The following is a 12,236-nucleotide window of genomic DNA, read 5'->3' as shown; positions in this document are numbered from 1 at the left end:
GGTATGCACACACACACACACACACACACACACACACACACACAAATATACACAAACACACACAAATAGCTCTAGATTCTTAAAGATAGTTATATTAAAATCTAACATTTAAGACACTCAAAGAAAGTCAATTACTTCAATCAGTTTCCCAGTCATCAACAACCTCTATACTTTTAATCCGAGTTCCCAGTGCCCCCCCATTTTGTTCACATGGACATTTAGTTCATATGTCTTAATAGAGAATATGTATAAAAAGGATATGCTGGTGACAATGTAGATAAGTAGACAATGTAGATAAGTAGATTTGCATTCAAATTGGCATTTGGATGTTGGGAAAGTATGAGGTTTAAGGAGACAAAGCACTCTCTCAGAAGAAATGAATTAAAGCAAGAACCACTAGGCCTAGAGTAAATCTGTGAAATTATAGATATTTTGAACACTGAAATATAAGCAGAAATATTCAGAAGCAGAAATTGTGCTGTATTTTGTTGTTTTCAGTTGTTTGCTTTTTAACATGGGGTTCCTACTATGGATTACTTTATTCAGTGATGTCAGACAAGATAAGCAGAACATTTCTTCAAAGAGTAAAACTTCTTCCTTCCAGGATGCAGGGCAAATAACAGATAAATTTTACAAACCTTGTGGGTATCTGCTAGCTTAAAATGTAACTCCGGACATACACACAGAGATTATATTCTAAAGCATGTGCCAAAATATGGGCGAAATGATTTTACAGATTGTCTTAAATACACTATTCTTGTGCATAAGATTCTATAAGACATTAGGGGAAAGTGTATATGTCTATCAGGAATGTTCACAGGAAATGTGAGTTGTGTCTTGCTTCACAGGCAGGAAGCAGCCCTGCCACTATGGAATAGGAGAATTCATGCATGAAACTACTCATCCTGGAGTAGAACGGAATGAGTGAACATCCAAGATCTTGAGACAAATGGTGGATCAAGAGCAAGGATCATTAAAAGATGCAAAGCAAAGTAAGACATGGCTTAACTACAAAAGGACTAAAAGCTGGGGACATATTATACGATTGTAATCATATCATCGCATCTCCTAAAAGTGTGTAATAACGGCACTGGACTAGAACATATTAGAAAAACACTTGAAATAGAGGGGAAAATCAAAGAGCTGCTCCTTGATTCCAGTGAGCTAGGCAGAACATTCTGGCTCTGAAGGAGTCTGCTATTGTCTCAAAGTGCAACAGAGAACCCTAGGATTATACTTCACATATTTGAAAATAGCATGCCTTCCGTTACTCTGATGTTTCAAAAAGTGATAAAACATTCTGCAGTGAGAATGGCTGCCCAGCCCTCCTGCAGCCAGCTCACCTCTAAGGATAATTGTGGAAGGAGTGGGAGTGGGGTGTGATTCTCAGGGAGAAATTCCATCCTGCTATCTCAGTATCACAAGCCTGAGGTAATGTCAGTTGTGAAGAAGCTAGGAATCCACGGAAGACAACCCAGTATGTTCTTCCTATAAATTTTAACTTGGGAAAAATAAGGCAGATAATAATCACAGACTAATATTAAATTCACTCTGTAACTGACATCAAATCTTTTCTTCTCCCAAATGATTGCTCCTAGGCTTATTCTTTTCAGAGAGACATGTGTAAGTCTTGCTCTGAGAAGTTCGAGTCTGTGATTCATGGGATTATTGAAGTAAGAAAAACTATTGTGACCATAGCGTTTCATCCAACTGTGCTAGGAGATTAAGTTGATAACCTCTGAGCATGTATCTTCTAGGTGACAATAACTACATAGCATAGTCTACTAGTAGTTTTATAAATTGTCTGCTCTCATATGTTTTTCCATACACTAAACTCTTAATTTTTAAAAAAGCATGCTGACATTATATACACACAACAGCAACAACAACGCCCTGAGACATAACTTGACCCTTTCTTTTCCTATGTTGTCCCTAAAGCAATAAAAGTCTCCTTCCTTCAAACTGTCCACCCTTAGTCTTTTCCTCCTTATTTCCTTCTTCCCTCCCTCCTTTGCTTTCTTTCTTCTTACACTCTTCTTTTTTCCTTATTTCCTCCCTTCTTGATGGAGCTGGGGCTTAAATCCATACTTTATGCATGCTAATCAAACATTCTGTCATTGTCCCACAACCAACACTTCTGTTATCAGTTTTCAAATCAAAATTGACCTCATCAGTACATTATTATTGTTTATCATGATGCAAACGGCTCAGCCATCCAGTCCCAGGACCAGAGAAATCACTTTGGTAACTACTTTCTACAGTTGCTGCATTTCCCCATTCTCTTGTACATTGTCTGGTTAAAGCTGCACTAAGCCTGTCCTTCATGTTCACTCTCCACTGGGACCACTGTTGTTCAGTCTTTAAGTGCCACAACACACAGCAGCACCAGTCAAACTCCCAGCAGTAAAACAATGCACAGTGCCTGCATCACCCTTTTGAACTGTGCTGTTTCATAGGCCTAGGGTTTCAATGTAAATTACAGACATTCAGAGTGAAGTTGAATGGTCCCAGATCAAAAGCGAGGCCCTCCTTCAGCCTTGAGGAAGCAACTGTTAAGCTACTACATGAAATGATCCTTATTCAATAATTTCTAACGTGGTAACAATAAGAATGTCTACATCTGATAATGAGTTTTAAATGTATTCACGTTTGATAAATGTGTAAAAAAATGTACCAGTCTCATAATTGGCTCTTAATGGTTGTTATCTCTTTCTGCTAGCATTATTTAAAACATCTTTAATTTATCTAAAGCATAACCTTCTATAACTTAGTCAAAACAAACTTGTACTAAACCTTGAGATTTGGGTTATAGATTAATCATTCTATGACTTTCATTTCAGTATGTATGATATTTGCTCTCAAAATTCTTACTTTTGCTGACATAGTTCACAACATCTAAAAATGTCCTCGGTCACCATCTGGAAAATCATGTAGATAATATATAATAACTGGAATATATAACACCTTCACTGATTGCATTATAAGGAATCATTCCCAAAGATTGTTCTAATAAAGTAACCATCTTTTCTTTTTTTGATATGATGAAGAATTTAAAATAACATAGACTGGAAAAAATTGTGAAGAGAAAAATGTTTAAATCCATACACTATAACAATAAAATTTACAACCAATTAAATGCAAAAATGTAAACATGTCTTAACATTTTATACTTCTATCAATGGAAATGGGGCTATTAAATGGTGAAAGTTGGATCATTATAAAAATGTAATTTATTTATGAACATGAACTATAACTGTGAAATAGGTGTAAAAATACTATGATTCGTGAGTAGAGACTGGGCACTGGACCTTAGTATTTAGGTCTTTGGTTACTCAAAAAAATAATGATATTTATGTAAAAAGATGGAGATAGGTAATCAGATAGTTAATCAGGTAGATATACAGATAAATATATATTTCTCTTGGGGAGGTATTTGTAAAATAAATTTATATATAGCTGTAAAACTGAAGTAGAATCTAGAAGACAGAAAACACAGAGTCATAAACTAGTGAGAATATTTACAAAGCGTTAGATAAAAGCCTGTTACAGAAAGTAAATTCTACACAGTTTCTTGGGGGCGCTTCAAATAGGCTTTGCCACCATTTGATAATTTATCCGACTTAGAAAGACAATAAGTACAACATACAGAAACAGGCTGACTTAGATAATCAGGTACAGTAGATAATTTAGTGAAAAAATAGGTTGACAACATCCCTTGGTTTTCATGCGTTTGGACCCCGGCCTAAGTAGATGCAAACATCTCTCCTTCACCTCCCAGAAATATGTAAATTTCCATTCTAACAGCCATTTGGATTTCCTGAAGATTCAGAGTATCTGTGTTTCTCACATGAAGGTAACAATAATATTTACTGAGGGTAACAATATCCTATCAATAGTCACAACTTTCACTAATGATCAATCACAATTGTCAACATATAGATGACATATATTGTATTAGACATTGATTTGTTTAATTCTTTTAGTTCCTTTTATTTTTGGCCAGGAAATGTGGAAATTATTTCTTTTTTATAATCATAAAATCTATTATGTTATATCACATACTAAATCAAAATTCTTGTGTTCAAAAGATTCTGAGTCATTGTTTATTTTACATAATCAACTATCTTCCCTCTTTATAAACACACAAGTTGAGTAAAATAACAGGACAATGAGATTCTAGGTTGTAATCCTGGCCTGTAACTAGCACCATCATAATATAAATGAAGTGTAATGTCTACTGTACATTAGACATTTGATTCTGTAATATCTTAATGAATAAGGGGGAAAATGGGAATACTGAACTTTTAACATGTGTGCTCTGTGAAAGAACACATTAACTGCAGACCAAAATAGTGATTTATTGAAAAACGAACACTTGATGTCTGATTTTTTTTCTCTGAGTGAGAGAGGGCATAATTAGTTCTATTTAAGCTCAGGATTTTAATTTTGTCCATACTCCAGCTGATGCCATTGTTCCCATTTTAACTGACTATACATGGTTGGCTGCTTTCAATATTTAATGAGTGCTTCCTTTGGACCACTCTGTTTTAAATATGCTAAATAATTTAATCTCCACAATGAGCTCCCGAGAGTCTGTGTTACAGATAAGAAAGAGTTACAGGAAAACTTAAGTTTTGAAGATCACATAGTTATTGGCTGGGTCAACCTCAATTTGTCTGTCCACATAACCAGAGGTCTTTACCTTACCATAACACCTTGGACATGAGGGACTACATCAAGACTATCCTTGAGAAACCACCCTAGGCTGTGAGAACAGATAAGATAAAAATGAATACTGTGAGTAGAATATGAAAAAAATCACACATTTGAATACAGTGCTCCAAGTTAGAATAAAATCAAAAAAGATAAAATTAATGAAATATGGTCAGAACACCCACTCACCAAGTGGCATGACTATATATTAGTTTCCAGGGTTTTTATACACATACAAATTGACAGCTTGAAGCATCATTGGCTATAAGGTTTATTTCTAATAGAAAGGCAGTACATTTGCATGAGGCCTGTGAAGAACATGTGTGAGGAGCAACCACGCTTCTTCATTGTTTCAAAAGATGGAAGGAGGGACAGAATCCTGACCGTATCTGAACATCGTGGTGTGCTGGGTAGGGCAACTCATCCCCATGAAATAAGGATGAGTTCTGCTATGCAGATCATGAATCATTAACGACACCTGTGTCCCTTATATTTCAGCCAGAGTTTTAATACGAGTTTTAATTTTTCTCTGGAGATTTCTCAAGAATACTATAATTTCTTTACTTAGTACGTTAGGTATATTTTCAATGAAGTTATTGATCTTTCTATTTACTCACATAACCACGGTAAGTTATTGAGGCGTATTTTTCTTGTACTCCAGTCTAGGTTTGAGACTCTGAGGTAATGGGATTCTACACCAATGAAAATAAAGAATGAAACACCTAAAATGTAGCAATATTCAAATATAATCCTTTAAAAGCTGGTTTGTGCTGTTTTTCTCAATAATTTGCAGAGTAGCTTAAAGCACTGATCAGTTTCTCTCTCTCTCTCTCTCTCTCTCTCTCTCTCTCTCTCTCTCTCTCTCTCCATTCTACTCTCCTCTCCATCTTCGTCTCCCTCTTTTACTGTTATTTTCTATAATATTATACTATCATGAGGCTCACTAATAATAAATATAATGTTATAATAAATAATAGTAAATAAACGGTAGTACCACTCACTAATAGTCCTTTAAAATTAGAAAATAAGTGAAATATCTTCATGTTAGGTTAAATGATTTAAAATTAAGGCTAGAGGAATATGATCTATGTTTTAATTTAAAGAAAGTATAATATTACCTATTAGATACCTTCAATAATCATCAAAATATAATTATTACAAATGAAATAACTGTATCATTACAAAGTAAACAATTTAAATATTCAAAAATCAGATTACTAACCTCTAACAATTTTAATTTTGAGAGAAGAAAATTAAACTATGGAATGCCAGGTATTTTCTACAAATCAGTCAGCAAGATAATCCTTACTTTAGAAAAATGCTGTAAATTCAGTGTTGCTCTAACTCAATAAATATATTCATACCATTCTATTAGATGAAAAAGCGTAGATCACTCGATTCCTTAGTTTAATTCAAGTTGTTAAGAATTGGGTTTCACTCTACTAATCAACAAAGGATATTTCATGTTGTCTACTACCAAACAACTCTTCTGTTGATAGGAAATTAAGTACCCATAATATGATTATATATTATCACACACCAAAATGTTCATAAATTTGATTCCAAAATTATTTACTATAGGCTGAATTTTACTAGCCTTATCCTGTACCCTGGACTGATTCCCACTGACCCCTTGAGGCACTTTGTAGATTTTGTCTTTTACTTCATTCTTCTAAGATACATGACTGGTTTAAGTTTCTGCATCACCAGGTTAAAGCAACCATTTAATTTATTCTCTAAAATGCTAACCCCAAATAATATATGCCATTTATGGTCTGCCCACTGTTAACATAGAAAAGAAACCATGATCACTACAAGGTGAAAGTTTGTCATATGTGTGACTTAATTATGGCAATTAACAAAAGTGCTGTAGTTTTATTTGATTGTGTTCTATTTTACATACTACGAAAGGAGATCTACTATTTTTTGTTAATCCAGTGGAGGATTAACATAGCATCAAATGTGGAAAAATTCTCATGTTAAAGAAAAAAGTAAATTAACCCGGACATTGGTGGTTTGATACTTTAGTCACAGCACTAAGAGGCAAAGGCAGATGGATCTCTGACTTTGAGGCCAGACTAGTCTACAAAGTGAGCTCCAAGACAGTAGGACTACTACAGAGAAATCATGTCTCAAAAAATAAAAATAATAACAATAAATTAACTAAATAATAAGAGTGCCGCAAAATAAGATATGTTAAATTTCTACTCACTGGTTAGTGATTTGTGTACTAAGATATGACATTTAAGTGGTCATCATTTTAACATACCCAATATTTTTATTCTACACATCACTGTTAATATACAAATACTTGTTTGAGTTCTAGACAACGCACCAGAGCTTTTGCTTAAATTATAATGCTTTTGCTGTTTTTTATTTGTCTTATTATCAATCATAAACTGTCAGGTAAAGAAGATAGAGGCCTCAAGAAACTCAAATTTTTTCCTTTAAAATTTTAAAGACAGTATTCTAAGGAGTCAACCACAGAAAAAGAGAAAAATAAAATACTGTTTTCTCAAAGCTTCTCCTTTGGACAGCTGAACCTTTTCTCTAACTTGCTGGACTCAGCTAGAGAATAACATTTTGTGGGAAAAAGCCACATCAAGGGCCTAGATAGTGAGATTCTGTCAAATCACAGATGGCATCTGCATATGTCTGTAGTTTGTAAAGCTTTTCTGTGAGCTGCTTCTCTCTCCCTCAGGAGCAAACACCAGTGTTCTGGCCAGGGCTTTGCCTACAGGATTTTACTTTAGCATTCAAGAGTCTGAAAACTTTTTTTTTTTTTCACTGTCCTCTTGAAGACAGAGGAAGTAGTCACTGTAGTGTGTTTTTAAATACTTAACATTTATAATATTATTTCTCCTCTTTTCTTCTCTGTCGGCCATTCACCGATTTTTTTTACAGCCCTCTTCAGATGTGCCCATTTTCATCATGTTCGTTCCTTAATTTTAACTTCCTTGAAACATTATCAAAAGATGGCTCAGTGGCTAAGAGCTCTGGCTGCTCCTCTAGAGTTCCTAAATTCAATTCCCAGCAACCACCTGGTGGCTCGCAACCATCTATATTAGGATATGATGGCTTCTTCTGTCATGGAAGCATGCATGCAAATAGAGCATTCATATACATAAATAAATAAACCTTTTAAAAATTTGTTAAAAATTGTGATAATTCTCTAGTGTGTTCTCAAAGACATGTAAAGTTCTAGTATCTCGATTTTACTTCACAGTATCATTACAATCTAAATTTAAGTTGACATATCCAACTTCCTGTTTCTTGCAAATCTACTAAATCAACAGTACATTATGTTTCATTCAATAAAAATACACAAAGATAGGAGCCTAGCTTCTGAAAACTAAATATTCAAAATTACCTCATTGCTAAATTGTACTTTTATATACATTAGTAGATAATAAGGTTTATTGATATGTTTTGCAGTATTATCAGAACAATGACTTGCTAATACATTTTTAGAACTATTTCATACTCCATTTATTTTGTTTCAACAACAGAAGCTTTTGAATACAAATAGAATAATCACTGATTTGAGAGTGAAACAGTTCTAAACATGAATTGGTAGGGACTTGGAGAGGCCTTGGAATACTTCCATGTTTTGGAACCTGGACATAATACCAAGAGATGTTTGGGCACTGATTACATAGGGGTTCTTCATCTTGAGGAAAATTCTTAAATTATGTATTTATGAATTCTCAGTTCAATATGTGTAATACTTTGATTAAAATCATCAAATATTTCCTGTTTTTAAAGCATATTTAAATAAAAAATAAGCAAATTACTTGTAAATATAAGTAATGTTGATGCAATTAGTGGAAATTTGACAAACAACTAGAAAATCAATACTGAAAACATTTATAAATGTGTTATTATAGAATTAGACAATATCTAATTTTTGGTCCATATGTATTTATTAGTCTTATGTTTGTCCTAAAAGAAAATTATGTTTTTAACAGACTCATGATTAAATATAAATTACACAACAAGGTCTCTGGATTTCCTTTTAAATGTTTAAGTGAAATAAAAGTTATATTGGATTTTGGATGAAATAAATTCAACCAAGATTTTATGAAAAACAGAATTTCAATATATAATTTCTTTATACTTTGATATGACTAGACACATGTAAAATATAGCTTAATAGAAAACAATGCCTGTTATGTAATATATTTCTGACCATTGTTTCTACTAGAAAGACTGAGTTAAATCAGTAACAAACAGACAAATACATTTACCTTGAACATAATCATTTCATGTATAATTTAAAATCTAAATTTATATGTAATAAAGCTCAACGTTGCACCATTAAAGCTTTGTCTTCTTTTCAGATCACATTCCCATTTTCCATACAAGCTTTCTAGACTTAAGATGTACAGCAGCTGAAACACTATCACAGTAAGTCTCATACTTATGGACAGTCTCCCACAGCCCTTCCTGTGAAACATATTTAGCTTAAAAATTCGATAAGTCTTCGTTATATCTATTTAGTTTATTAATGTTATAATAGACTCCTGATCTTATGACAAATGGTACTTCAAAACAACCCAGTTGCATCTTTGAATAGAGATGAGAAAAGAATCCGGGTGCAAACACATCAGTAATTGATCTCACCCGTTGTACATTACTTCTGTACATAGATGATTTTGTCCACACTGTAACTATAAAATGTGTCTAAATAGCCTGACAAAATATTTATAAAAATGAGTTTTTGTAGAAGGAAGGAAGGGTTTACTTGGACTTCTGAGTTAGAGGACAACTTGAAATATACTTCAAGGCCATGTGTAAAAACAAGCAAACACAATTTTGTAGATTCTATCTGATGATACAGGCCAATCATTTCAGCATGAGATTACTGAAGTGGGAAGACCATGAGTTAGACAGGAGCCTAAGCTACAAATACCTTGCCTTATACATGCTTTTGTAGAATAAAGTAGTGTCTAATTTTCATCCTAAATAATATAGGCACTGACATATACACGAAATGTAAAATAGTTATTGATAAACTAAAGTTAGCTTTAACTTTCCGGTGTATAAAACATGCACCATTTAAGTACTCAACAAAAGACCTATGACAATTGAATGTATGTCTTGGGCAAATATCAACAATAAAAGGAAAAATGCTACACTAACTAAACTAACTAACTGCCTTGTTCCAAAACACGAGACTGAAAATAGAAATGCAGTTTGCCTACACTGTCATAGTTAATTTGCTGTTATTCTTGGGCATTATGAACTGTTGCTTAAAAAGAATAAGACTGAACTTAAATAGCAAATGGACAGACTAACACTATCAGCATCACCTATCAGTTTTTTGACAAGCAATGTGTCCTGTTAGTGGCTGCAAATGAGAGAGGAGCTGATCAAATGTATTCCTCTGTCAAATATGACACCAGCCAGTTCTACCTCTGATAGCTGATAGAAATAATTAAAATAAAATTTAATAAAATACAGCACTTTTGTGTGAGTATGTAATGTGGGTTTTCAATGCTTCAATGTGAGTGGATGTGTCCACAAAATTTAGTCATAAAGAGAGAACGTAGATGTCTATTTATGATCACTTGTTGAAGTCAATGACTTAAAGCTATAATTGATCATTTTGAATGATCATTTAAATGATAAAAATGCTTCACTTGACACAGAAACTGTCAAAATTACAGTCAGCATTATACTTTCACACAGTTTAAAACTGTGTCTCTGAAATAAAGCATACAGGTAAGGGCATTGCTATGTAACATATGATGTATGTATTGAATGTTATATGATGGATCAACTCTAGGATTAGAGCTAAAACCTCCATTTTAATGTGATTTTTTTTTTTGCTATGTCTTTAAAAAATAATAACATTCTGAGTGTCAGTGCTTTCAAACTTGTATGTTCTCTCCACCTGAAGTGACCTAGATTTTTCTTTGCAGTGACTGGGTAGTCTTAGGGAACCTCAAACTTCAAGTGCATTTTATTCTTTATGTAGCACCAATGCAATTCTTATCAGGCTGACTTTAGACTTTATTCACTTGTATTTATGCATCTATTTATTTATCTATATGACAATTTTCTTATGCTAGAGACTGCCCCTGTCATGTAGCTCTGCAAATGTTTGGCAACTTTTATACCACTGAGACCTATGCTACAACCTCTTTTAATTTCTGTTTTGATATAGTGTCTTTCTAAGTCATCCAGGCTGGGTTTGAACACTCTTTACAGACCAGGTTGGTCCAGATCTTGCCTTGAATATTGAGTAGCAGTTATATGTCAGGACCAGTTTTCTAAAATTATTTAATCTAAAACAATCAGTGTAACAATCTTACATAATTTTCAAGATACATTATCTAAATGACTTTAACTCCACAAAAAAAAGGAGTTTAAATAACACACTCAGCCAAGAAGAGTCTAGGACACTGAGTATTGAATATTGTTTAATTATATTTATAGGCAAATCACTTTGCATGTTCCAGGATTATCTACAAGATATTTATAACTTAAAATATTCATATGTTGATTCAGAAATCCTCAGTATGATGCAGCAGAGAAAATAATTCCATATGTAGGCGTTCCTTTTCATTTAACAATTCTACTTATGTTTTAATTGATATTCTTCTTTTGTTAGATTCTTAAGATGGACAAATGCTTAAATGGGTTTACTTCCAATGTGCAAAACAAGAAAGAGGGTGGAAATGATCTGTAATATAAAATGAGTTATACAAAATGTTAATATGCTAAAAGTGAAAGTGTGCAGGAAATACATTTCCCTTGGTTACACAAAACCTCACAGCAAATGAAATATTATGTAAAAGAATAGCTAACTTTATCTGTTCCCTCCTCTTTATATTCTTAAATGACAACAGTTTAACTAACTGTGTACATATGCTCAAAACCATAATTATAAATGACCTGAATAAATACACAAGTTAAATAAAGAAATAGATTAAATCTAGAAGAACATGTGTGAGTCTGTGCATATTAACTTCATAGAAAAATGAACAATTGAGAATAACATAAAATACTCATAAACAATATGCTGGGAGAAATCCTACAGACAAAGTAAGAAATACATGTAATTAAAATTCTAATACTTATGAATCACTTTCACATATCCTTTGGATGTAATGTATTATAAGAACAATTTAAAAAATTAAACTCTGAAAACATTGAAAAATAAATTACAATTTAAATGCCAGATTAAATATATTTCAATATCTAAAATCAGTTCATATTCTACTGCCCTCTGAAATTCCTACATACCCCATCTAGATAAGGGATTAAATTAGCTTAAAATTTTAAGCTCTAAAAGTAATTTTTTTTTTTTTGCTCAGATGTGTGAATGAAATCCACATACTTAAAAGGTATCAATTCTTTACAGTTCATAAGTAATTTAATATATAATATCATTGCCTCATAGTGAATCTGGATATGCCAAAAGAATAATTGTACCAGGGGAAAAAAATTATAGGACAGAAGTAAATTTCAGCAACATTTGTGATTGCTGAGAAACTTACAAATTATCTTTAGTAATG

At 32.9% G+C, this 12,236-nt stretch overlaps 1 protein-coding gene across 3 annotated transcripts in view; it reads right to left on the bottom strand.

Annotated features, from left to right (window-relative positions):
• Positions 1-12,236, bottom strand: part of Pcdh10 (protocadherin 10) — a 58,087-nt gene that overhangs the window by 25,060 nt on the left and 20,791 nt on the right. Inside the window, exon 5 of one of the 3 annotated variants that reach the window (XM_034500407.2) lies at positions 11,122-11,401. The exons of the other annotated variants lie outside the window; for them this stretch is intronic. Coding sequence (XP_034356298.1) covers positions 11,361-11,401 — 41 coding nt within the window. The 3' untranslated portion in view covers positions 11,122-11,360. Of the gene's footprint in view, positions 1-11,121; positions 11,402-12,236 lie in introns of those variants that run through there. 3 annotated transcript variants of the gene reach the window in all.

This window comes from Arvicanthis niloticus, chromosome 4 (genome assembly GCF_011762505.2).
Source record: "Arvicanthis niloticus isolate mArvNil1 chromosome 4, mArvNil1.pat.X, whole genome shotgun sequence".
Classification (NCBI taxonomy): Eukaryota; Metazoa; Chordata; class Mammalia; order Rodentia; family Muridae; genus Arvicanthis; species Arvicanthis niloticus.
Note: the sequence above shows the minus strand (reverse complement) of the source record. Positions and strands in the feature narration are given on the sequence as shown.